The sequence below is a fragment of the Eurytemora carolleeae genome, unplaced genomic scaffold (genome assembly GCF_000591075.1).
Source record: "Eurytemora carolleeae unplaced genomic scaffold, Eaff_2.0 scaffold169, whole genome shotgun sequence".
Taxonomy (NCBI): Eukaryota; Metazoa; Arthropoda; class Copepoda; order Calanoida; family Temoridae; genus Eurytemora; species Eurytemora carolleeae.
The window spans coordinates 317,607-345,444 of record NW_019396316.1 but is presented as its reverse complement, the minus strand read 5'-3'; the positions used below and the strand labels follow the sequence as shown (position 1 = coordinate 345,444).

Sequence of the window (27,838 nt, the reverse complement as noted above, 5' to 3'; positions counted from 1 at the left end):
ATTAAATTTTTTCTTAGAAATTTTTAATTGAACTTTGGCTCTAAAAGGAGAGGAGATTGAACCTCATTTACAAACTCGAAGACTTTTTAATGTTTTGATTTTCATTAAATAATCAAAAAAAGTCGAGATTATTTGTGGTATTGTTTTTGTTAAAGATATGTTGGAAAATAGCGCTAATAATAATATTATGATACTAATATCAAAACATAAAATCTTAATGAGATATCATATATTTTATTGAAAAATAAATTACGTTACATTTACATTTTACATTTATAAGGTTAAATATACATAACCCCGAATGGTTTGGTTTGGCAATTTATGTTTTTTTACCCAGGAGCTCCTAAAAACATTGGACTCCGAGATCAACTTTCTTAAAAATTTAATTATTAAAATCTCGACATTTTAAAACAAAAAAATTAAGAACAACAAGGTACGTTAGTTTGCCATTTTTTCTCTGGCGGATTTGTAATGAAGAAGACGACATTACAATTACATATCACGGTAAAATATTATGATGATGGCAACCAGACAGATCACGGTATACAAGCTCAAAGCCAACCTAAATTATCAAACATTAGATACAAAAGTTCATCTACAAACTTCTCAGTGGTTTAACTTAGATAAATCTGATTTCAAGTTGCAAAGATATAATGATTAAAAGATTCTATCATTTCTTAAACATCAAATCTTACCACCAAAGCCATCGTTCCCAAAGCCTTTGCTTGAAGTTTTTAAGGACCACAAGCCCCACAGTGGCACCAGCTACACAGCCCCAAATATGGGCCAAATAGGAAACCTTGAAAAGGAAAGCATTTAAAAAAGAAATTTGTATGACAACTGACGTTAGTATTTTAATAGAAACTTATATTATTTGTAAAGTTGTCGATTTTCCAATAATTGGAAAAAATCATATTTTTCTCAACCCAGGGTTTTCCAAAATGTGGTCCGTCTGTATTTCAGGATCTTCAAAATGTTTAGAATTCAAAGTTTTACAATTGAATTAAGTGTCAAATGGCCATTTTTTTCATATTTTTTTAAAATATAAAGTTTACTTTATGAAAGTTTATAGTTTTACTGATTTTTTTTTCAAATCAAATCGAATCAAAATTTTAGATAGATTTCAAGATTTCATGATATCCAAGTTTATTTGCATAGTTTACTATAAAAATTATTAATCTTTAAATAAATTTACTTAAAAAATAATAAATGATTGAATAGTTCACCTGAACATCATCGGCATATCTACCATATACAGCTACACCGACCTGGGAATAATAAAACATTAAAGGGACTGTACAAGCGTAATTTTAAATGACCCCCCATGCAAAGATTGCAATGTCCGATTCACAACAGTACCCTATAAAACTGTACCTCTCAAAAGCTTTGTCTGAACAATTATGAATTAAATATTAATAATAAATTTATTCAATTTTAGACCTAGAAAAACGACAATATCTCCCATGAACATTATTGATTAGTTGAAGGTTTAAAGGATACTGTTGTGAATCGGGCATTGCATGAAGGGTCACCACTTTAATAATAATAAAATTCACAAATTCACTTTTAGTATTTATATTTAACTAAAATGGACTATTGGGCTTTTATCTTGATCTGATTATCCATGAAGATAATAAAGTTGTTTCTTTTCTTAATAACTAGCTATTTATAACACTGTTATTTTGGTTCGCAGTGTTATAAAGTTTTTGGACAGAAATTTTAAGTCCAAAAACGTCGTGCCAACATAATAGTTTTATAGGTAATTTTTTGAAACAGTTGTGTACTTGTCTTATTTCAATAGCTATTTCTAGATGAAATAAGCTTTAAAAACAAAGCAGAAGTCAAAATATAAAGTTGATTTTAATTTTATTTTCATTTCAATTGAAATTTTTTTTTGGAAATATCGTAAATTTTTGAAAGAAAATCCGGGAACCAATCAATACTTTATAGCACACGTGGTATAATGTACAGCTAATTTAACTTATAGCACGATAATTATTTTATAGCACGGTCATTATGAAATTCACGATGAAGTGAGGAAGAATGGTAAAGTATACAATAGTTTCATAACATATATAAATTATGAAAGTTTGATTATTTAAATCTGCATCAATACACATAGAACACTATAGAAGAATAGCACCCTGAAGTCTAACATCATGGATTAATAACGATACAGATAGAACACTATATGTCGTCTTTTCAATATTTAAGGGGTTTATCGTTCAAAATAACCCTGTGGCAGAAGCCCAAAGTAGTTACGCGTATGCCGTATTGAATTACAATAACTCCTTAATTGTGAAAAGACGACATCTAGTGTTTTATCTGTATTGGTATTAATCTAAAGTATCAAAGTTTAATTAAAATTTTCATTTTAAGAAAAAAGGGAGAATAAAGAAATATTTTTTTTTTTTAATTTAAAAACTCTAAAACTAACCTCCACCGAGGCCACGAATATCAAAGCTATTAGCCTCATTATACCATAATCCATAGAGGTGTAGTTTAATAACAGGTTGGACATATGGGCAGATAAGAGGACGTACACTCCTCCTAGATAGATAGATAGATAGATAGATAGATAGATAGATAGATAGATAGATAGATAGATAGATAGATAGATAGATAGATAGATAGATAGATAGATAGTCTTTGAATTTATTTCTTCAAATTCTTCAAATGTTAATCTAATTAGATGACTAGGAACATATTTCTCAAAAGAAATTTGTTAATAAATCAATGCTAGAATCGATTATTTCGTTTTTATTATTATATTGAAATTATTAATTTCTTTGAATTTATTTCTTCAAATTCTTCAAATGTCGTCTTCTCAATAATAATTCTAGAAAATCTGCGGAAAATGGTGAATAATGAGAAACCAGAATAATAAGAAAAAAGAAACTAATAATTGAACAAGATAACTTATTTTTATTTTCTCAACATGTTCCTATACATGACGTCTATAGTTTATTGTAGAACTTTTTTACATTTTATGTCGTCGTTAATTAATAATTTAAAAAAATAATTTTGAAAACGTATCCAACCCCTAAAGTAGGAGTTTTGAACGTCGAATTTGCGCTCAAACTCAGGATTTAAAGATCGTTAAAAAGTTTTATATGTCTCAAATGAATCCGAAAGAAATTTTCCACAACACTGCATACTCAGTTCAACTACCTTACATAGCCGGTCACTCCCTTTAATCTGATCAATAATGTAGAAATTAACGTCGTTTCTCTGGCTAGAAAAGTGTTTATTTCTGATAATTTCTCCATTGTTTCTGTAGTAAGAATTGCACAAGTCAGTTTTGCAGAGAAACCATAATTAAATAATAAAAACATTCCTTCATTCGATAACAGACGAAGCTTTAACAGGTACTGCTGTGAATCGCACATGTAAATCTGTCAAATGGAGATTTGAGATTACGAATACACTCAGAAAGGACTTGAGTCTTTGTCACAAACTCAAATTTTCTAATCCTTATATCTTAGCAACTTGATGGTGCAAACCTTTGATATTTCAAACTTAGATTATTTGATCTACCAGAGTTCATGGTTGAAAAGATATAGGGATTAGAAAATTTGAGTTTGTGGCAAAGGCTCAAATCCTTTGGCTAGACTTCAGCAATTTTTGCAGACATAAGGTTCTGGGGTTGTTGATTGTTTATATGTAAATTTGACGTAAAAGGACAGATAAGAAACTATTATTGTAATCCTCGGAATCTAAAAAAATCGGAGTTTACCGTGGAAAATACATAAAATGACTTGTCACACCTCGTTTTCAAGCAATCGATTATTTTTTAAAGAACGTTTGTGATTTTAAAAACTTATTTTGTTATCCTTAACTTTGTTTTAAAACTATTTCGTTAATACAACTGTCTGAAATTAAAACAGTCATTTCTAAAAAAGTTTTTAAAATCGAATGCCATTCCTTTAAAAAAAACATTTATTGCTCAATAAAAAAGTCATAAAAAAGTTAAATCATTTTTCTACCTGAAGCTCCAACCAAACAGACTTCGGGATCAAGCAAACTTGAAGCCAATGATCCTAATTAAACAATATTAAAGGATTGATAAATTTGAAGCCAAGGATCCTAATAAACAATATTAAAGGATTGATAAATTTGAAGCCAAGGATCCTAATAAACAATATTAAAGGATTGATAAACTTGAAGCCAAGGATCCTAATTAAACAATATTAAAGGATTGATAAACTTGAAGCCAAGGATCCTAATTAAACAATATTAAAGGATTGATAAACTTGAAGCCAAGGATCCTAATTAAACAATATTAAAGGATTGATAAACTTGAAGCCAAGGATCCTAATTAAACAATATTAAAGGATTGATAAACTTGAAGCCAAGGATCCTAATTAAACAATATTAAAGGATTGATAAACTTGAAGCCAAGGATCCTAATTAAACAATATTAAAGGATTGATAAACTTGAAGCCAAGGATCCTAATTAAACAATATTAAAGGATTGATAAACTTGAAGCCAAGGATCCTAATTAAACAATATTAAAGGATTGATAAACTTGAAGCCAAGGATCCTAATTAAACAATATTAAAGGATTGATAAACTTGAAGCCAAGGATCCTAATTAAACAATATTAAAGGATTGATAAACTTGAAGCCAAGGATCCTAATTAAACAATATTAAAGGATTGATAAACTTGAAGCCAAGGATCCTAATTAAACAATATTAAAGGATTGATAAACTTGAAGCCAATGATCCTAACTAAACAATATTAAAGGATTGATAAACTTGAAGCCAAAGATCCTAATTAAACAATATTAAAGGTTTGATAAAGTTGAAGCCAAGGATCCTAATTAAACAATATTAAAGGATTGATAAACCTGAAGCCAAGGATCCTAATTAAACAATATTAAAGGATTTATAAACTTAAAAAATTAAAATTTAATTAAAAAAAGATTTTTGAATTCTGAAAGAATGTTCCTTTAAAGTAAAACATGCAACCCCCCTCTATACCTGCTAACACTCCTGACATATATATTGTTGCCACCCTCCCACTCCCATGAACCATCTCTAGGGGTAAACCAAGAACTAGTTGGATACCAAGGTTAAATATGAGATGCCACCTAAACATATTCTACATTCTCATTGGTCAAATATTACTGTGTAAACAAAATACTGTTTTTTTATTGATCAAATATTTCTGTGTAAACAAAATACTGTGTTCTCATTGGTCAAATAACACTGTGTAAACAAAATACTATTTTCTTATTGGTCAAATATCACTGTGTAAACAAAATACTATTTTCACATTGGTCAAATATCACTGTGTAAACAAAATACTGTTTTTTTTATTGGTCAAATATTTCTGTGTAAACAAAATACTGTTTTCTCATTGGTCAAATATCAATGTGTAAACTAAATACTATTTTCCTATTGTTCAAAGAACTTTTTGTAAACAATATACTGATTACTTATTTGTTAATAAATTGTTAAATAAACTAATGGTTTCTTATTGGAAAAATATGAAAAAGTGGTGAACAAAATACTATTTATCTATTATTATAAAATCTTAATGAACGACCATAAAATAAGCCTAAATGAACTATGGACCATAAAATTAACCTACCATAAAATAAACCTACCATGAACTATGGACCATAGAATAAACCTACAATAAACTTTGGATTATAGAATAAACCTAACATGAACTATAGACCATAGAATAAACCTACCATGAAATATAGACCATATAATAAACCTACCATGAATTGTAGATTATGAAATAAACCTACCATGAATTGTAGATCATAAAATAAATCTACCATGAACTGTGGACCATGAAATAAACCTACCATGAACTGTGAACCATAGAATAAACCTATCATGAACTGTGGACCATAAAATAAACCTACCATGAACTGTGGACCATGAAATAGGAAATATATCTCCAGAGTTCCACACTTCGCCCTGGACAATAGGCAAGTACACTGTCTAAAATATTAATAAAGTTCACGTAACGCTGAAGAACAGAAACTGGAACAAGGTTAGGAACCAGATTAAGAACAAGGTAAAGATGAAGATCAAGTTCAAAATAAAGATCAAAAAGGTCAAGTGTAAGAAAAAGATGAAGATGAAGATGCAGATGCAGATGAAGATGAAGATGAAGATGAAGATGAAGATGAAGATGAAGATGAAGATGAAGATTAAAATTAAAAACCTTTAAAAAACATTTTTAAAAATTTTGATCATTCATAAACCTTCCCTGTGGTCACGTGATGTCCCACAAAAAATTTGGGCCCGATCGGTTCAGCCGTTTTGACGTTTATTGGATAAAAACAAACATAAAGACAGACAAACACCCAGACAAGCCAAATTTATATATAGATATGTTAATTTGATTATATTTTCAATATTATACTATTATATGTTAATTTGATTATATGTTCAATATTAATTGATTATATATCTACCTATCTATTTGACCAATCATTTGTTCATAAATTTATTCGTTCATTTTTTGATATATATCTAATCATCTATTCATTCAGTTATTAGTTTATTTTACTTATTTTTTTATTGATTCGCTTTTATGGATTTTTTTATGAGCCCTAATATTTTTTCCCTCACTTTTTTATTCATTTCATTTTATTTTAAACCATTTTTTGGAGTTTTAAATGATTAGAAAATTGAAAAGCAAAATATGTATTCCTGTGTATCCAATAGTATATAAAAACTCCTAACTCTAAACCTAGAATTATAAAAATTAAAATATTTTTATACTCAGATATTAGATATTTGAGAGTAAATATGAGCGAAAAGAATGGGTGAAGGAATTGAGTCTTTGCCAGGAACTCCGATTTTCTTATCTCTATCTTTACAGTCCAATTTTGAATCCAGGAATTCTGTTAGTTCAAATAATAAGTTTTAAATATAAAATTTTTATTATCAGGTTGCAAAGAAATAGAAATTGGAAAATTTGAGTTTGTTGCAAAGACTCAATTATTTTGCTCAACAAAATCGTTTTTGTCCTTTAAGTTACCAGTTATCATAAGAATGAAGACAGGAGGCGGCCAGCATCTGAAAAAAAGAGAAAAAAAAAGTTAAGAGAGACTGTTAATGAAACGTGTTAAATTTAGGATCATATTGTGCTTTCCTTGGCAAATTTAATCTTTCGATGATTTTGAAAGACAGTGCAAAGTTTTGCACACAATGAAAAGTTTTGTATTAATATTATTCAAATGTACGAAACTGTTTTCGCAACAAAAAGCTAAGATTACTATAATAAGCTCCCGTAATCCTAGTACTCTAGCTCTATAAACTTTTAAATTGCATGCATGGCTGTGTACATATCGCATTATACCTGTACATATCACTGTAGTATTTTCTATCCCTAGGATCAGCTAACATTTCTTGGGACAGGAAACTTGTCATCTGACTAGATAGACCGACAGATAGACAGATAGATAGATAGATAGATAGATAGATAGATAGATAGATAGATAGATAGATAGACAGATAGATAGATAGATAGATAGATAGATAGATAGATAGATAGATAGATAGATAGATAGATAGATAGATAGATAGATAGATAGATAGATAGATAGATAGATAGATAGATAGATAGATAGATAGATAGATAGATAGATAGATAGATAGATAGATATGAGTCTGGTATCCAAGAAGAAAAGTTTCTAGACGAACTAAAAGGTGCACTCCAGCCGGAAATTCGGAATAAAATCTAAATAAAAGTCCCAAACCGGGAAATATTGGCAAACTTCAAACTTTTAAGAATATGTTAAATAAACAAGAAAATGGGAAAGCATAACTTTAAAGAGACTGTAAGCGAAATTTCAAGGGATTATTTATCTCCAAAAAATTGAATGTCCAATTCACAACTGTACCCTTTGTGCCATTCAAACCTTAATCTGCTCAATAATGTGGAAATTAACGTCGTTTATATAGATAGATAAATAGATAGATAGAGAGATAGAGAGATATAGAGATAGATAGATGGATAGATAGATAGATAGATAGATAGATAGACAGATAGATAAATAGTTAGATAGAGAGATAGATAGATAGATAGATAGATAGATAGATAGATAGATAGATAAATAGATAGATAGATAAATAGAGAGATATATAGATAGATAAATAGATAGATAGATAGATAGATAGATAGATAGATAGATAGATAGATAGATAGATAGATAGATAGATAGATAAATAGATAGATAGATAGATAGATAGATAGATAGATAGATAGATAGATAGATAGATAGATAGATAAATAGATAAATGGATAAATAGAGAGATTGGTAGATAAATAAGGTGGATAGAAAGATTTAAAGACAATTATATAGACATAGATAGATAAATAGAAAGTTAGATGTATATATATATATACATAGATAAATAGAAGGATAAGTAGATAGATATAGATCGATAGGTAGATAGATAGATCGCCAGATTGTAACTAACCTGAACATAGGCTTTTCTAAAGCAATGTGGAAATCCCCAGACCCAACTATCTGACGATCCCTAAACAGCAAAATTTACATTCAAATTTTCCTTCTAAACATTACAATGTTTTTTTTGGAAATCCGCATAGGAATACAGAAAAATCTGCAAAATTGTACAATGACTTAAGAAAAATTTGCTTGCACAGATACAATAACTTTTAAATGGTAAACAGTTGCAATTATGAAGCAGGTTTTTAAATTAAACTGAATAATACTATCAAATCTCAGTTTATCTTTAGACTTGATTCTTATTTTAGTTTGAATTGCGCTGCTTAGTCATCAGACTAATTCTTCCTGGTTTATTTTAATTGTTAGCTAAGAGCTGAAATCTAAAATGAGATATCCTTAATCCCGATTACTTAATCTGAGTATCCAATGGGCACACTTTTGATTTTCTTCTTAAACCGTTCTTTCTTGGATATAGTAGAGAAAAATCAAAAACTGTTTTTTTTTTAAAAGAGAGTCCCTCCCGTTTCTGTATATCAATTTTAAATGGCGCGTAAAATTTTAAAGAACCTGTCAAATCATTCGTTGGGATGTTTAGAAAGATGAAAATTTCCCTGTATGATAATTGAAGGACTGCAGTATGGTTTTGGTGAATTATATTGGCGTACAAAGCCTAGGGGTGTCAGAAATGATTTTTTTTGCATATTTTTAAAACTTCTATAAAACTTTTTAAGTTTAATTTTTGATAAATTCATCATCATCATCATCATCATCATCATCATCATCATCGTCATCATCTTCAATATCATCATCATTGTATGTTACAAATAAAAAAATACAGATATTTTTTCGTACTTTTTCAACATGTTTTACATCTTGCGTGCTATCTTTAGTAATTCTACTTTAAGTTATCAAAACTTTTGTACATTAGCTAGCTTTAGAATGGCGGAGTCACGAAAATGAATTGTATAATGTTATTATGTTTTTTTTTCTCTCTGTAGACTAATAGAATAATCCAAATTAGGACTTTAGATAAAATTCAAGTATAATATACTGGGATTTCATTAGTGCACTGGAATTTGTGAGAGGTAAAGGGAATTTTAAGAATTCTTGGTGGATAAGGGGAAATTAGGAAGCCTGCAGCTAAAATGGGGGGAAAGAAAAGTGGAGTAAAAAGTGAGGAGAAAATTTAAAGAATTTTTAAGTTAGACAAAATAATCTAAAAAAAATTTAAATTGAAGGAAAGAAATAATTAAATATCCAATATTTTCCATTTATCAATTTGTTATATTTGTTATATTTGTTATATTGTGTTGTATTTTGATAGTTTTAATATTATCATTTTTATTATTATAGTTATTATTATGATTATCAAAATTATTATTATTATTTTTTAAATTATTAATTTTATTTTCCATTCATTTTATCATAATTATTACTATTATTTTTTCTATTTTCTTTTATTTTGTTACACCATTTTATTATTTCTAAATAAAATGATTTTCAGGAAACTTTTAGAAAATCAGTTTAGGTCGTCATTTAATTGTCTGAATTTTTGGGCAACTCTTGTCAGAATTATTAAACCTTTCTTTGAATTTAGCTTTAGAGAAGAACGAAAAATATTTTATTATTTCTATTATGCAACCATTTTATTCACATACTATTTAACTAAAAAATAGCCAGGTGTAAAAACTATAGAGGTCAAAAAGTCATACCAGCAATTTTGCCTGAAATTGACTTTTACCAAACTAGGCTTTTAGGGCGCTTCGCGCCCATCTTCTATTTCAACTTTTAATTGTGGCTTTATCTGTGAGCATCTTCTCTTTGTACGGTATAAAACAAAAACAAATAAAAGTTTGCGGATTTTATAATATTTTTTCAAAATTTTACACAAAATAAAAAACTTTTAAGCACAAAATTTTGATCATTCATAAAATTTCCCTGGGTCAAAATTTGGGCCCGATCAGTTCAGCCGTTTTGACGTTTATTGGATACAAACAAACAGACACCCATACACCCAGAAAACCTAAATTTATATATCGATGTCTACACAGATTGAAGTGAATTGGGATCTTAGTTAAAAGCTGATACCACACACCGTAATATTAAAGGTCGACCTTGATTTTACCGCTCTAACTAACGTATGGTTTTCTGTATATAATTTATGTACATTTTAGCTCTATAAACCACTTGTTGTTAGCTTTGGTTTTTTAGAATTTCTTGGTAAAATTCTCATTAAATTTAGCTTCACCCTGTAGGATTGAGTAAAATAGCTATTCACCCTGGAGGATTGAGTAGAATAACTATTCACCCTGTAGGATTGAGTAGAATAGCTATTCACCCTGTAGGATTGAGTAGAATAGCTATTCACCCTGTAGGATTGAGTAGAATAGCTATTCACCCTGTAGGATTGAGTAGAATAGCTATTCACCCTGTAGGATTGAGTAGAATAGCTATTCACCCTGTAGGATTGAGTAGAATAGCTATTCACCCTGTAGGATTGAGTAGAATAGCTATTCACCCTGTAGGATTGAGTAGAATAGCTATTCACCCTGTAGGATTGAGTAGAATAGCTATTCACCCTGTAGGATTGAGTAGAATAGCTATTCACCCTGTAGGATTCACCCTGTTTGATTGAGTAGAATAGCTATTCACCCTGTGGGATTGAGTAGAATAGCTATTCACCCTGTAGGATTGAGTAGAATAGCTATTTACCCTGTAGGATTGAGTAGAAAAGCTATTCACCCTGTGGGATTGAGTAGAATAGCTATTTACCCTGTAGGATTGAGTAGAATAGCTATTCACCCTATAGGATTGAATTTATTTGAATATGTTAATTAATTCTATTCTAGTTAAATCCTCAGGAAGAAATTAGATAATATTATTCTCAGTCCGGAACCGACGTTTGTTGGTTAATCCGTTTCCAGAGCACTAATCTCGTTCTCCCTACCCACCTAGGGATTAAATCTAAATCGTTTTTAAAATTCTACTTTAATCCGTTTATTTCGCAAATGATTACAAATGTTTGCACGAACTTTGCATTTTTCAAAAAGAATCTTGAAGAGTGTAAAATATAAAGATTTAAAATTAAAATTCCATTGTTTTTTAGAAACATTTTTTTATTTGTTCTCCAATGCGTGGCTGACTGTTTTTAAAGTTTAAAGACTCATTGATGAAGCCAACCTTGTAAATCTTTTCATTTTTTGCATTTTAGATCATAACTCAGGAACCCTCTTCACCAATTTGCCTCAAATGTTAACTAATGAACTGGGAAAAACCACGGGAATGTTCTTAACTTGGTTTAAGAATTATAAGTTGAAATTTCAGTTTCCAGGGAAAGCTGCAGGTTGCAAAGCTATAGTTGCATTATAAATTTTATCTAATCTTCTTTCATCAAAAAAGTTGAAATTGTCATTTTATGTTTTTGCCGAAAATATGATTCACATATTCTAATTTAAATTTTTATTTTTTATTTTTGTTTCTTTTTGAATGTTTATATTTGATTAACGGGTGTAGATTAGATTCTCAAAGGTAAACAAAAGAATATTCTTTTATCAAAGTTTTAATTTAACTTTGTAAATGAAACACAGCTCAACAAAGAAATTCAATTCAACAATTTAAAAACATGCTAAATTATTTTTTGTTAAAATGAAAAGGCCTGTAGACCCTCCAAAGAGAGTAGGTATGTGAGATTCACAACTGTACCCCTCAAATCAATATCTAAGTAACAATCAGAAAGATAACGTACTTTTTCTATCTTCAATAAATGTTCTACATGTTTTTTTGTGTTTTGTTTGAAGCATAAATGCGCAAGTCAATTTTATAGATCAAAATCAAAGTTACTGAATTTTTACTAAGGGATAACAAAAGTTTAACATGTATCGTTGTGAATCGAAAAGGGCACTTTGAAATGGATGGTCACTTGAAAAAAACTTACGGGTTTATTCCTTAAACCAAAAAATATGTAATTAAAGCAAAGAAACTTGTACGTTAAAATACAGTTAGCAGACCTTCTTAGTTTCAAGAAATAGAATATTTTATTCTCCCCTTGTTTAAACCCCCCACCCGACCTCCTTGGAACAAAACTGATATTGGAAAAGGAGGCAGGCTAACCAGTAAGTAAATTCGATAAAAGTGTCTTCATATTAAAGATTTTGAAAAACGATCGTTTCGTTATGAAAGCGACGACATAAAAACGAAAACGGAACGATCATTATCAAAAAATTACGTTATTTCTTTCAAAACGATAGTTTTTTAAAATATAATCGTATAAAAACGGTTGCTAATCGTTTTTATAGAAACAACCGTTTTCAAAAACGATCGTTATTCGTTTTCTAAAAGTTTAAAACGAGTGGGTCGTTTTAAAAACTATTGTTTTTTTTCGTTTCGTTTTTGTTTTTGAAAACGCCGAAAAACAAAACGATTTACAACACTATTTGGGCTTCTGCCTCTGGGTTATTGCAAAACTAAACACACAGGAATCTAGTGTCCTATCTGTTATTTTAATTAATCTATGCTTTATATAAATTAGTAAATCTCTGTTTGTTTGTATATCAGATCATTACCTATTATTACTATTTGATTTGGAACTCAGTAGAATGAAAATGACACAAGTTTAGATTTAATGGCAAAGCTGGGTTCCCAAGCAATTTTACAATAAGAGACAGGAAAAAGATGAAACTCGTGCACAATTTTCCCTTAAAGGGACTGTAAAGGAAAAATGACACAGTTTTATATCAATTTCTCGAGACAAGAACATCAGATAAAACTCTTATAGGTCTCAATCAACTTCTGAGATTCTCTGGTTTCATCCTATACCCCTTTTCTTTTTTCCTTTACAGTCTCTTTAATTGGATTAAATGAATTACAAGAAAACTTAATTAAAATTCTATACTTTCATTCAAAAAAGTTTTTTATATCATTGCGTTTATATGAGAATTTTACAAGCAAGAGAATGCTGAAATATTTTTCGTGAAAAAATTGTGAAATATAAAAAATAAAACCCGTTGAGAAATTTAATTTCCAAATTATCTTTTTCCAAACTTTTCTTTTTCGACGAAACTTTCTTTTCGTAGAAGAATACGAACCTTTATCTTCCCTTACTATTCAAAGGAGTGAGGAGGGGGGGGGGGGGATATTTCCAATATTTTGGTAAATTCCAAGGAAAACAGATAAAGTAGAAGTAAAAGAAACGAAATATAATCCCAGATCAGGTACAGGGTTATCCTGAAATATAATACCAGATCAGGTACAGGGTTACACAGAAGGCTGAGACTTTAACCGAAAATATTAAAGTGGAATTCTGTCCGGGATAAAACTTTTAAAAATACAGATAAATAGATAGACGGAAGGATGGATAGATGGATAGATGGGAAGATGGATAGATGGAAATATAGAGAGATGGATATATATATATATATATAGACAGATAGATATATAAATGAACAGATAAAAAGATAGATAGATAAGGAGATAGAAATATAGATAGCTAAATAGATAGATATACAGATAGCTAAATAGATAGATATATAGATAGATTGCATAGATAGATAGATAGAAAGATAGATAGAAAAAGGGATAGATACAGGGTGTCCCACGAAACATGACAGTATGCAAGAGGACTTGAATGTCGTCTTGATTTTTGATATAATTTGCTGTGTTTATTTGTCAACCTAATTTTAGAAGTAAATTTCTAGAGATAATAATCACAAAACTCCCCTAGTCCTGCCATTTCCAAAATGTGGTCTGCCTTTTTTGTGCTTTCAATATTGCCCGACATATAAAGAATTTCGTTCAGATTTCGACAATTTCGCTTTTATTTAACAAAATTGAAATCTGAACCAAACTCTTTATATCTCCGGTAATATTGAAAGCACAAAAAACGCAGACCACTTTTTGGAAATGTTAGGGCTAGGAGAATTATGTGATAATTGTTTCAAGAATTATACATGTTAAAGTAGATAGAAGACTAAATGTCACAAATAAATTCATATATCAAAGACGACTTTCAAGTCGTCTTGCTATTGTCATGTTTCGTGGGACACCCTGCATTTAGATAGATATGTAGATAGTTAGATATATAGATAGAAAGATAGATAGATAGATAGATAGATAGATAGATAGATAGATAGATAGATAGATAGAAAGATAGATAGATAGATAGATAGATAGATAGATAGATAGATAGATAGATAGATAGATAGATAGATAGATAGATAGATAGATAGATAGATATATAAAAAACAAGACATGTCTGCAGTAGTAATGAAGAGAAATGACCCCCTTGAACCAATGTACTGCATGCAGTCTGCAATATATGTATAGGAATGTTATCGTGGGTTGGGGCATTGTTTGTTATAATTAATTAAGTTTTTTATCTTTTGATCTGCTTTACAACATTGCAATCCTCCCTAAATCGAGATTTTTCAAAAATTTTACGTTACAAGACTAAAAACTGAGAAGGATCTGAAAATGATTGATTAAATCGCTTTTATGAAAGGGTTTTCTATATCTTTCCTTTGTCGAAGTAAATTTTATATACATTAGTGAAAAACAAATTTTCAGTGGCTTTAAAACAGCTTCTGAAATTCTGAAAAATCCTCTAAATTCTTTTTCAATGCAAGAAAACAACATTTTGTAAAATAGTTACTGGAAAAGGTGGCGCGAAGCGCTCTAAATACTTAGTTTTATGTATATTCCTTCAGCAGAGAACTGACAGAGTTAAAATATGTAAATCCAACTGATACAACCTGAGCAGGAAACTTTAAACAAAATTTAGATTTTAAAAACCGAGTTTTGAGTTTGAGAATATGCCTTGTGTAATTTTAGGACAATATTTCTTTTTTTCTGGATTTTACTTTTTAATGTTTAATTTATGGATTGATTTATTCCCAAGCTGTGTTTAACAACTGTTTGTCATATTATCTATTTAAAGTATGCAGAAATATTATAAATAATATTCCATCAAATATTAGTTTGAGAACCCAGCGCTGCCAAGGTTACTAAAAATTACTCCCGCCGTCTACCCGCACTTGAAAGAATTTACCGGGAAACTAAATTTTTACTGAAAAACCGGTCCAGAGGTTCCTGAGTTATGATCGGACAAAAAAAAACAGACAGACAGTTAGTCAAACAGAGATTGCAACTTTATATATATATATAGATACTTTAATGAAATAAAATAACTTAAAAATACATTAAATATCTTTAAAATTGCCATGCAAAATAAAATTTTTCTCAAAATCTTATAAAACTGTTTCCTTATTGCAAATTTGGTAAAAGTTTAGATAATATTATGGGTTTTAGGTATTTTCCAAAGAGCTACTTTCCAAGTGACAATTTCCCAAGTGGCAAGTGGAAACTTCCCAAATGTGCAATATTCAAAAATGTTCAAAATATCTGAAGTCAAAGTTTAGGTTTCGAATAACCGTTGATTCGTTCTCTTAAATTCTCGTCTCTGAAGTATGCTCTCTGTATATTCTTGTGTCGGAGAATTTGAATGGATTTAATGACCCGTTTTACCATCCTACTCATCCTACTCATCCTACTTTTCCACTCAGCTCAAACCCATAGTTTTATACTAACTAGCTTCATCTTATATATATATATACTGTATAAAATTATATGATATTATACAGAGGGTTTCCCAATTAACATGAGAATTGAAAGACGACTTGAATATCGTCTTTGATTTTCGATAATTGATAAATGACATAAAGTGCATGAAATTAAGATGAAACGTCTAATGAGCTTTCCAAAATGAGGTCTACCTTCTTGGACCTCTAAAATTGACGGAGATATTAAACATATGAACAGTTTTGTTGATTTTTACCAAACTGGAATCTGGACAAATTTCCCAATATCTCCGTTAATTTTGATGGTAAAAAATGGTAGACCGGTAGAATAGTAGTTTTCGGGGATAAATGTTTTAGCTGTGTTACTACAAAATCATATTTACAAAATGATCTTGCTTGGAACAAAGACAATAGAAGTCGTCATCTAATTCCCATGTTTATTGGGACACTCTGTTCATTGTTATAAGAAAACCTTTTTCTCGTGTTAAACCTCTCCAAAACTCTGAAAGAACTTCATTTTGGTCCAATCGTCGCATGATCCGAACCAAAATAAGGATTTACTGATCTGGTGTAATCGTATAAATTCGTACCAGCCCGTAAACCCATTGTTTATTCTAATTTGATTTTTACTATTTGCTTCTGATGGGTTTCAAAAATATCAATTTGATAGAATATAATAAGAATTTGATAGAAACCAGTATTTTTAGAAACCATTGATAATCCATTATTTGCTTTATCATAAAATATTAAAATATGATTTCAAAGACAAGAAGATACTTTTTGTGCTTGTTTTGTGAATTAAGCGAAACAGCTTTTGCTCATTGTTCTACATCATTCGCAACCAGTTTTGCGCATCCTTCCGCATTATATGTGTTGCGCAACTAGTTTTTTGCATTGTTCCACTTTATATGCATAACAGTTTTTCGCATCGTTCCACATTATATGCGCAACCAGTTTTGCGCATTGTTCCGCATTAAATGCGCTGCGAAACCAGCTTTTGACATAGTTCCGCATTTTATGTGCAACAGTTTTGCGCATTGTTCCACATTTTATGCGCAATCAGTTTTGCGCATTGTTCTGCATTATATGCGCAACCAGTTTTGCGCATCGTTCCACATTATTTGCGCGATCAATTTTGTTCATCGTTCTGCATCATTTGCGTAACCAGTTTTTTGCATCGTTCTGCATCATATGGGTAACCAGTTTTGTGCATCGTTCTGCATCATATGCGTAACCAGTTTTGTGCAACGTTCTGCATCATATGCGTAACCAGTTTTGTGCATCGTTCTGCATCATATGCGCAACCAGTTTTTGTGCATCGTTCTGCATCATATCCGCAACCAGTTTTGTTCATCGTTCTGCATCATATCCGCAACCAGTTTTGTTCATCGTTCTGCATCATATCCGCAACCAGTTTTGTTCATCGTTCTGCATCATATCCGCAACCAGTTTTGTTCATCGTTCTGCATCATATCCGCAACCAGTTTTGCGTGTTAAATAGCTATTGAAAAAAAAAATGGTGTAAAGAGCTAAACATTTGTGTAGCTTACAGTGTCTAGCAGTAGTCTTTGCTATTTCACATTTTAATGGATCCCACTGTAGGATAGTCTAAAAAGTGTTGAAATGTAATGTAAAATGCATGTGCCATTTATCTAGAAATTTATGCTTTGTGCCTTCTGTTGACTTGAAATATATCATAATATTTGGCCTAGGAAACTGGAGGAAACTAAATAAGATTTATTTTAGACTCTCACAGTTAAAACCAGAGTTGGGTTGAAAACTTGAGCCATGAATTCAAGAAAATAGGAAAACTTGGGATGAAAAATGTTTCGGACAAATTCCACTTTCCTTCTCTCTAATCTACCTCAGTTCTATTCTTTAAAGCACAGAATTATATAATGTATAAATATAGTTATTTCCGAGGTGTACGCATCTTTTGTACGCGCATCTTTTTGGATCCATCTTTTACATAAAAAAATCAATGAAACACTCCTGGTCAAAGGAAACTATTATGTAAACTATCAAAATTATCGAAATGAAATGCTTTTATTATCCTCGGATACTAAAGAAACACTGATGCATCTATTTTTGTTTACAAATTCCGCCCAGAGAGAACTGGTTTCAATATGTACGCAGAGAATACGCAACCGCAATTAACTTTCTTTGCCTTATTACCTTGCTGTTAAGGGACCGTCTATTTAGCGAGTGACGCATGCCCTATTCACTAAAGGTACCCTAAAGAACCATATGAACCGGTATTTGTTTTTTATGGAGGCTCACTTGGAATTACGCATACAGTCTCTTTAAAATAAAGAAAAACGATACACTTTTTGCTGAACCAAAGTTACAATCTTATTTCAAATAATGTTTTAAATTTTAAAGAAAAAGGCACCAAACAAAGGTCGAGTCATCCAAACTTTATGAATAGCATACAATTTGAAAATTCTGGTTCAACCAATCTGAAAAATATTCTGGAAGTTCAAATTGAATTCTGCGAATTTCGAATCTATAGAAGGGAAGAAAAAAGATGATTACTTGCCTCAAACTTTAATGGCCTAATCTTTATTTCATTGCAACCTAATGTTTTAGACCTTTTGATGTGTAAAACTATGAATTTCCCTAAATCACAAAGTCAAAGTATAAAGGTTTACACCACCTGGTTGTAAAGATATAGTGAAAAGAAAATTTAAGATTCAAGTTATCAGTTTCTTTGCACAGAGATCGGATATTGTTATCTTTAACGCTTAATCTCGATATCCAATATGGACAATTTTAAATTTAAGCATCACTGATGATCTCACAATTGTCCTTGTGCGGGGTACAACTATCTTGGAATATTAAAAAGGGATTAAGTAGATCTGCATAAGATTGAGATCAATCTTTAAAATATATGACACCTGATAAGCTAGTTCCAGAAGCCGATCTATTTTCTCATCTGATACATGTTCCTTAAACCTAGGACTAGCCAGCACTATGAAGAAATCAGTCCAGGGTATTTCTCCAAATCCCTAGAAATTGCTAAAATTATTTTTGATAATCTGGGGAAAAAACTTAAATCTGACATCAAAAAGGGAAGTTTTCTTTTTCACTTTTGACACTTTGTAGTTTGTTCCCCAAAAATCAGCGAATTAATTCCTATTTATTGCCACTCTGCGCAAACGCACCCAAATTCTGGAAAACAAATTATTTTGAAGGGGGGGGGGGGTTATAGTTTTTTTTTAGGAAAATATACAACACTGCTATAAGTAATGAAAGAATAGGAATCAAACATACCTCGGGATCCAAGAATATGGATCAAACATACCTCTGGATTCAAGAATAGGGATCAAACATACCTCTGGATTCAAGAATAGGGATCCAACATAGCTCGGGATCCAAGAATAGGGATCAAATATACCTCGGAATTCAAGAAAGGGGATCAATCATACCTTAAGTACCAAGAATAGGGATCAAAAATACATCAAGTACCAAGAATAGGGATTAAACACACCTCGGGATCCAAGAAAAGGGATCAAACATACCTTGGGATCCAAGAATAGGGATTCAGCATATCTCGGGATACAAGAATATGGAACAAACATACCTCGGGATCCAAGAATGGGGATTAAACATACCTCGGGATCCAAGAATAGGGATCCAACATACCTCGGGGACAAGAATAGGGATCCAACATACCTCGGGGACAAGAATAGGGATTTAACATTCCTCGGGATCCAAGAATAGGGATTAAACATACCTCGGGATCGAACTGATCGAACAGATTTCTCCACTCGTCCCTAAGAAGGAGCTGTTCAGTTCTTAGATCTTCTTCATCAGAACTAAATAGAGTAAATATCTTATTTAGATATTAAAATGGGAGGGGGGGCGGTTTAGGAGACCTTACCCTCTGAACCCGAGGAGCAGCGGGGGGCGGGGAAGTTTCTGAACCGTTTCTCTGTTTTTTCATTAATTCTTTTAAAAACAAATTTTATGATTAGAATGAACAATCATGATTCATAGACTTCATTATAGTGATCACAGCTTACAGTACAGTACAGTAAAGAATAGTAAATCTGGGAACATTTTTAAAGCTTTATATCTATCAAAAATTGACAGATTCTTTGTGTAGTTGTTTCTTATACATTTTCCCTCCTTTGATATTTACCCGCTTCTGATTCGTGCTCCAATCTCAAACTTACTCACTTCTGCTACTTACTCACTTCTGCTACTTACTCACTTCTGATACTTACTCACTTCTGCTACTTACTCACTTCTGCTACTTACTCACTTCTGCTACTTACTCACTTCTGATACTTACTCACTGTAGCAGGTTTGAAGGGCGTCTACACACTCGGGATCACGGGCCATAGAGAAACAAGAGACAAGACGCATCCTGAAAAAGTGTTTATCATAGAAAAATTATAAACAAGACAAATCCACATAGTTTAATTCAAAGAGAAATTAGAAAAAAGAATGCCTTAACAATTTTAATTAAAATCGAAAGCGTAAACCAAAATTATGAATATCTTCAATCCATAAAGAACTTAAGCAATTTTCAACCATAGAGGAATTCTAAACAAGACGCATCATTAATGGTCTTTATTTATATAGAAAGTAGCAATCAGGTATGTTTTTATCATTAATATAACTTTTTTTTTAAATCAAAGCATCTAAATATATAAAGTAGTAATCTCTGCATGTATGTCTGTCTGTTTGTTGGGATGTCTGATCATAACTTAAGAACCCCTTGACTAATATACCAAAATGGTTCAATTTTCATTAAATGTACATTGAGAACCAGAAAACTATGAAAGAGAAAGACGACTTTTAGACTAAAGTTATGATTTTGTATCCAATGAACATAAGACACAGCAATTGTACAGGTTAAACAGACTTAATAAGTGATTTAATAATTTACTTGCAAAACTATTTGCTTTGTAACAACATCAAATACACTTAATTATTGCTTTAATTTCCACTTCCAATTCCAAAGTTTTGGGTTCTCACTGTACAATATAATATGTATTTTCTTGAGTCTCTGGAATGAATCCCATGTCTGAGAAATGGTTGGGTTCAAACTCTAATAAAGGTTTACGGTGCTATCAACCTAGAGTGTAAAATATCATGATCTCTGCTCCCTCTGAACACTACACAGAGCCTAAAACTTAAGACAGGTTATAGTCATGAAACCCAGTATCGGAATCCTGGTTTCACTTTCACGAATGGGGTTAGTAAGGCAATTTTGTTGATATCAATTTAATTGTAAAGAAATATTATTTTTAATGGTTTTATTTTCTATTTCTTGTTGTAAATCTACATAAATGTAGTTACCACAAAAAAGAAACTGGACAGTTTCGTTCAACGATTTCTCTTTTAAATTTCTGGCTCAGGGAGAATATCTGTTCCATCTGAACACTGCACTCGGAGAAAATAAACTCGAGGTTAGAACTCACATTGCTCCAATAGTTCCATGATCTGAGCCTATACATCATATACTGTCGTACTGTCCAATCTGGACTACCCAGTGTAAAGTCGATCCATCACGTGTCGAAGTACTGATCTTTATACCCATAAGATTATCTTTTAATTTTAAGCTACATGCTTAACCCGTGAAGGATCAGACTTCAGAGACGACTGTACGGAATTTATTGAGATGTTTTTATTTTAATCTTGGTTCCTTGGAACCATTCACGTATTCCAGGGAGGAGGGGGCCGGGGCAATAGTCATCTTGCTTCCTCTTTAGATTCTTAGGCAAAAGTCAAAATCCGGTGCAGATATTTTAAATAATGTACTGCAGTAGGAGAAGATCAAAACAAAGAATTAGGATTAAAACGTTTTTCGCGTTTATAAAGATCTGCTGCGGCTTAAAACCGTAAAAATATACAATTTAAAGCAAAATAGAAAAATAGAAAAATACTAATAAACAAATGAAAAAAGATCATAATTATTTCTTAGATATTTCTGTCAAAACACAAGTAAAAAAAAGTACTGTTTGAGTTTGTTTACATTGCTCCCAAAGGGTACGGTATATAATTTTCACACACACTGGATTGATCTGGTTTCTTTGTTTTGATCTCCTCCCCCTGCAGTACACAGATTTGACACATTAGATATGACTGTTCCTAGTCAATATATATTTCTTGGGATGAGTACTCCGAGAAAGGTTTAAAATATATAAGTTTCGACCTAAACAGTTCTATAGAAAATAATTTTTAAGTTTGTTTTAATCTTATAAGAAACTCTGAATAAAAAGTTGTGAAGGAAATTATTCTGAAATGGTTTTAGTGAGATTTTCTGTAGAATATATTACTCATTTCTTCACACTACTTTGTTTTGTTAAATAAAATATTAAATAATAATAATTTTTTAGTTCTAACCTCCTTGGTCTAATCCGGAATATATCCATCTATCCCACTATCCTTAGTTCTAACCTCCTTGGTCTAATCCTAGCCTATATCCATCTATCTCACTATCCTTAGTTCTAACCTCTTTGGTGTAATCCGGCCTATATCCATCAATCCCACTATCCTTAGTTCTAGTATCCTTGGTCTAATCCTAGCCTATATCCATATATCCTACTGTCCTTAGTTCTAACTTCCTTGGTCTAATCCTAGCCTATATCCATATATCCCACTGTCCTTAGTTCTAGTATCCTTGGTTTAATCCTAGCCTATATCCATTTATCCCACTTTCCTTAGTTCTAACCTCCTTGGTCTAATCCGGCCTATATCCATCAATCCCACTGGCCTTAGTTCTAGTATCCTTGGTCTAATCCTAGCCTATATCCATCCATCCTACTATCCTTAGTTCTAACCTCCTTGGTCTAATCCTAACCTATATCCATCTATCCCACTATCCTTAGTTCTAACCTTCTTGATCTATTCCTTGCCTATATCAATCTATCCCACCATCCTTAGTTCTAACCTCCTTGGTCCTGCTATCCTGAGTTCTAAGCCTCTAGGTATAATACCAACCTATATCCATCCATCTATGAATGGAGTTGAATAATAAACTTGAATCTTATCCTTTGTATATATATAATCTACTGTTGTGGATATCCTATAGTCTGTTTATATATTGAATTTGAAGAATATATATATTAACTTATTGAATTCCAAGTTTAAATCCCTTACCTCTACCTCGTATATAAATTTATTTATTTGAGAACCAAGCTTTGTTTCTGGGAACTTAACTTTCCCTATAAAAGTATTAAAGTCAACCCATCATATCAGGTCTTACCAAGTTGTTCAATACAAATTTGTGGCAAGTGGTTTTTGAAACACACAAAAACAAATAGAGATGTTTACTTTATATCTATAATATTATTTGGCGGTTATGTTTTTTTTGTGTTTCATAATTGATCATCTTAATAACAGAACTGATCAGACACGAATTTTCGTTAGACCTGATATGACCCCAGGGAAAATTTAAAAACGGACTGGACATAATTTAAAAAGTTTGCCTATGCAAAATATTTATTTATTTATTTCCCCTAAATTCACCATTAAAGCAGAAGGTCTTATTTTCTATTTCTTTTTCTCAAAGGTTCTGTAGAAATCGCTTTAAATGGGAGGGGGCTCTCGATGCTTTGAATTATTGCATATGCGGAAAAAAACGTCGTTTTAAGTGCATTGGTATAAAACAATTAACAAACATTAAGAAAAAATATTAACTATATACGAATGCGTCGAAAAATAATCGATGATTATAGCCGAGTCGCGTTTTGCAACTTTCTGAATTTGTATGGGCGCTACAATCTTCTGTATAAGTCGTTTTTAACAATTTTCTCCTTATAGACGCAACAGATAGAAGTAAGATTAATAGCGATCAAAAGCGATTATTTTTCGCCGTAAGCATACCTCTTTTCATTTTTCGAGAACACTCCCTTATATCTTAAAAGTTTTCAATTGTTACTTCTTTCAGAACTTCTAGTTTATAACTGGATATATTTTATCCGTAGTAAATAAATTTTATCCATAGCTAAGAATTTTAGAAAAGATTGTTTTTTATTGTCAAGCAAACTAATTCAAAATTTTTAATATTTTGTAAAAACTTTGCATTCACTTAATGGCCCAACTTTTAAGGGCTATGTGTTGTAACAGAAAAAAAACATCAAAAACATTCTTTCCTGAAGAAATAACCATTTTCCAATATCAATCTTTATTAATCTTGTTAACCTGCATAATAATATTTATTTGTCAATCTGTTTCTAGATGGAGAATAAGCCAATATCAAGTATTAATCTCTTAATCTCTATTTGTCTGTTTTTGATGTCTTATCCTAATTCATGAACCTCAGGACCGATTTGACTTAAATTTTCATTGGAGCATTCAGTAGTATATATTTAGTAAGATAAACGATATCAAGTTTTAATCTTAAAAATCCAAAACTTAAAACTTTAACTTAAAACTCAAAAAAGTGAAAAAGATACAATATTTAATATAAAACTTTATCACATTTTGCTGAAAAAAAGCGACAATTATTTTGTGATTTTAAATCATAAATTATGCTTTTCAAAACAAAACACTTATCACAAAAGTATAAAGTTTTAATGTATTTTTTATTAAGATTTTTCACCAATTAAAATAAAAAAAGCATCAGTGGTTGTTTTTTCTTAAAACTGGTGTTGTTTAAAAATCAAAGTAAATCACATATTTTTCAATACTGCGCCACTAAGTCTTTGAGTAGCTTTTTAAAGTCACATAACTTGATAGGTCATATCACAATCTTTCAAATTCATACCAAATCACGATTTTGTGACCTCCCCTCCACAAGAACTTATATTCTGGTCTGTATATCATTGCAACATGATGCAGTAGACCATGCATATTGCATATTTGGAACTATGAATTCTCCTTAATCAAAAGTTTAAAATATCAAAGGTATAAAAGATACAGGGATTAAAAATTACAGTTTGTAATACATTTTTAAAAACTAATTTGATATGAGTTGTGTGTACAATTTATTCTGTATTGAGATTTAAAAAATCAAACTTGACTCCTAGTATTTCTAATTTTGAGCAACTCCAAGAGAATTCAATTTATTTTTCTTCAGAGCTATATCTTTTGAAATTTTAGATATAAATAAATACCTCCATTGACACAGGACTTTGTAGGTTTTTAATAATTCTGAAAATTATCATAATAAGGGGCTGCATCAGCTATAAGCTGCATCAGCTATAAGCTGCATCAGCTATAAGCTGCATCAGCTATAAGCTGCATCATTTTTAAAACCCGGTCGACCCTAAAGTGTCACCACGCCATGGCCTTTGATTTTACTTCCTTAACTCACTCATACATTTTTTTTTCCTAAACATTACATTATTATTATTATTATTATCATTATTATTATAAAAAGACAACCAATCATTTATAAAAAAACTTGTTTTTAGTTTCAATTTTATGAAGCAATAATTGTCAAAAATTTTTATTTCTTTTAAAATTATATTTTTCTACCCGGTGAACCATAATTCTAAATTATATTGTCTTATTTTATTTTAAAATATATCATTTTTTTACTAATTGTCCAAGAATCATGTTAAATTTTCTAAAAATGAAATAAAATATTTATGAGCTTTGATAATTCTTTCTAAGTTTGAGTTTTCTAAACAAATTGTAAATTTTGTTTCAAAAACGTAATTTTTCTAAAGAACTTGTTTCTCTCCTTTGATGTTTAATACAATTTAATACATGTTAAGTTAATCAACTTTATATAAATAATAAAACAAGACATTCGTATTTATGTTCCCTTTAGCCAGCCAAACGGCTGGACCGATTGGGCTAAACAATTTTTGTGGACACTCATGGGTAGCGTGGCATGGGCTTAAAAAGTTATAAATTTATTTTCTTCAACATTTTTTTTTTAATTCCACGATGAACGCCGGGGAACTTCAGCTATTAGTATCTTACATTCTTGCTTAACAAAAAAAATTGTAAATTAATTTTTGTTTAGATAAAAAAACACATTTATTATATCTTGCCCCCTTCCAGCTTTTTAACCCCCCCCCCCCTTTTAGTTAATCCCTTCCCCCCATCGGGAGTGTTAATGTCCTCCCCCCCCTCTCTGTGTGTGTTTTAAAATAGCATGCTGATTTTTTTTGCATTTTTGAAAGAAAAAATATATTTCTTGCCGAAAAATTTAAAATATTTAGTCGAAACCATTATTTTGGTGTGGGAAAGGGTTATGGTAAGTTAGAAAAGAACGTAATAGATAAACCTCTTTTTGAGCATTTATAAATTCATTTGAATTTTAAAATTATGATTTTCATTGTTTCTTTTAAAGGATGGTTTCCAGTCACATTATATTTACTAAAGGATGGTTTCCAATCACATTATATTTACTAAAGGATGGTTTTCAATCACAATATATTTACTAAAGGATGGTTTCCAATCACATTATATTTACTGAAGGATGGTTTCCAATCACAATATATTTACTAAAGGATGGTTTCCAGTCATATTATATTTACTAAAGGATGGTTTCCAGTCACATTATATTTACTAAAGGATGGTTTCCAATCACATTTAAATTCCTAAAGGAGGGTTTTCAGTCATATTTTATTTTCTCCATCTTTTTACAAACACACTTACACAAAACCAAAAGTTTTGCTGCAGAAAAATTGTTACATCGGGTTAAAAATTAAAACTTTTCGAGGTATTATAAACTAAACGCTCTGGAGCCTAACCGCACTATTAAAACATTGTTCTCAACAGAAAACTTTTAGATGGAAAATAATCCTTTAGATTGCTAAGCCCTATACTTTTGTTTTAAATGCTCAACCAATGAAATTTCAGTTCCATGTTGTTCAGGGTGTCCCCATAAACAGGGGAATTCAGTGACGAATTCGATATCGTCTTTTTAAATAATTCTTTGATTTAGTGATACCTACTAGGTGAAAGCGTAATCTGTAAGATTTTCGTCTGCTTTGTTCACATTTTGTTTGTTTATGTTTTGACTGCATATGGTTGTTCTTGGTAAAACAAGAAAATTACAGTATACAAACATAGTAAACTTGTCCGTCTTCACTGTTCATCTTGCGGAGACATTATAGACACATCTTTACAGCCATTTACCGTTTCCATTAAATAAACTCTAGCAGACACTTAATGATATTATGGTTTTATAAATTAGATATTACAATGCTAATTCATAACAAAGAAGATATCGAATTCGTTACAGAATTCCCATGTTTATTGGGACACCCTGTATTTGACCATTATCATTATCAATGCATTAAGGCCATGAAACATTGTTTTTACATACTACACTACACAGTAATTCAAAGGTCGCAAGCACTTTTTTAAAAAATTGATGAGAATTTTGCCAATTACTTCTTCCAACCTAAAGCTAAAATGTACATGTCTAAGGCTACAAAAAAAAAGTAAGTTGGTGAAGAAAATTAAAAGGCCAGGGCACTGCGACACTGCTAAAGCGACCCAGTCTTAAAAATTGATGCAACTTTTAAAAGCACGCACGGTCTTAAACATTTCTGTAAGTATTTGCTGTTCCTAACCCCTTTAGCTTCACAATCTTATAATGAAGTTACCTTTTTGGAGCTGCCTTATTCAATCTCTCATTGAAATTTCATATTTTAAACTCCGTAAACTATCTGAAAAACTTGGAAATTTCGTACAACATAAAATTGAACATTTTAGTTAGCTCTGTTACTTTAATTCGAAATTTCAATATTTTTTCCCAGTTAGAGATCGGTAAATCTTCCCGATCATTGATCAATCTGATCATTCAAAATTATCCAGCTCTGAGCCCGCAATTTAAAAAATCGGGAAAATACGGCTGGGGTCTAAGCTGTCAATGGGCCTTATTTACGGCTTCAGCTTTCGGA

The 27,838-nt window shown here is 30.8% G+C and overlaps 1 protein-coding gene across 1 annotated transcript; it reads right to left on the bottom strand.

Moving 5' to 3' along the window:
• Positions 1–267: 267 nt before the first annotated feature.
• On the bottom strand, positions 268–27,838 carry LOC111700779 (rhomboid-related protein 2). The gene is made up of 15 exons (XM_023471818.1): positions 27,542–27,838; positions 20,314–20,388; positions 19,753–19,834; positions 18,912–19,024; positions 8,456–8,515; positions 7,332–7,406; positions 7,011–7,048; positions 6,667–6,719; positions 5,884–5,990; positions 4,985–5,094; positions 3,987–4,040; positions 2,438–2,550; positions 1,227–1,268; positions 696–799; positions 268–562 (listed from the first exon to the last, which is right to left on the bottom strand). The coding sequence occupies exons 2-15, from the start codon at positions 20,385–20,387 to the stop codon at positions 493–495; spliced, it is 1,095 nt and encodes a 364-aa protein (XP_023327586.1). The 5' UTR covers position 20,388; positions 27,542–27,838; the 3' UTR covers positions 268–492.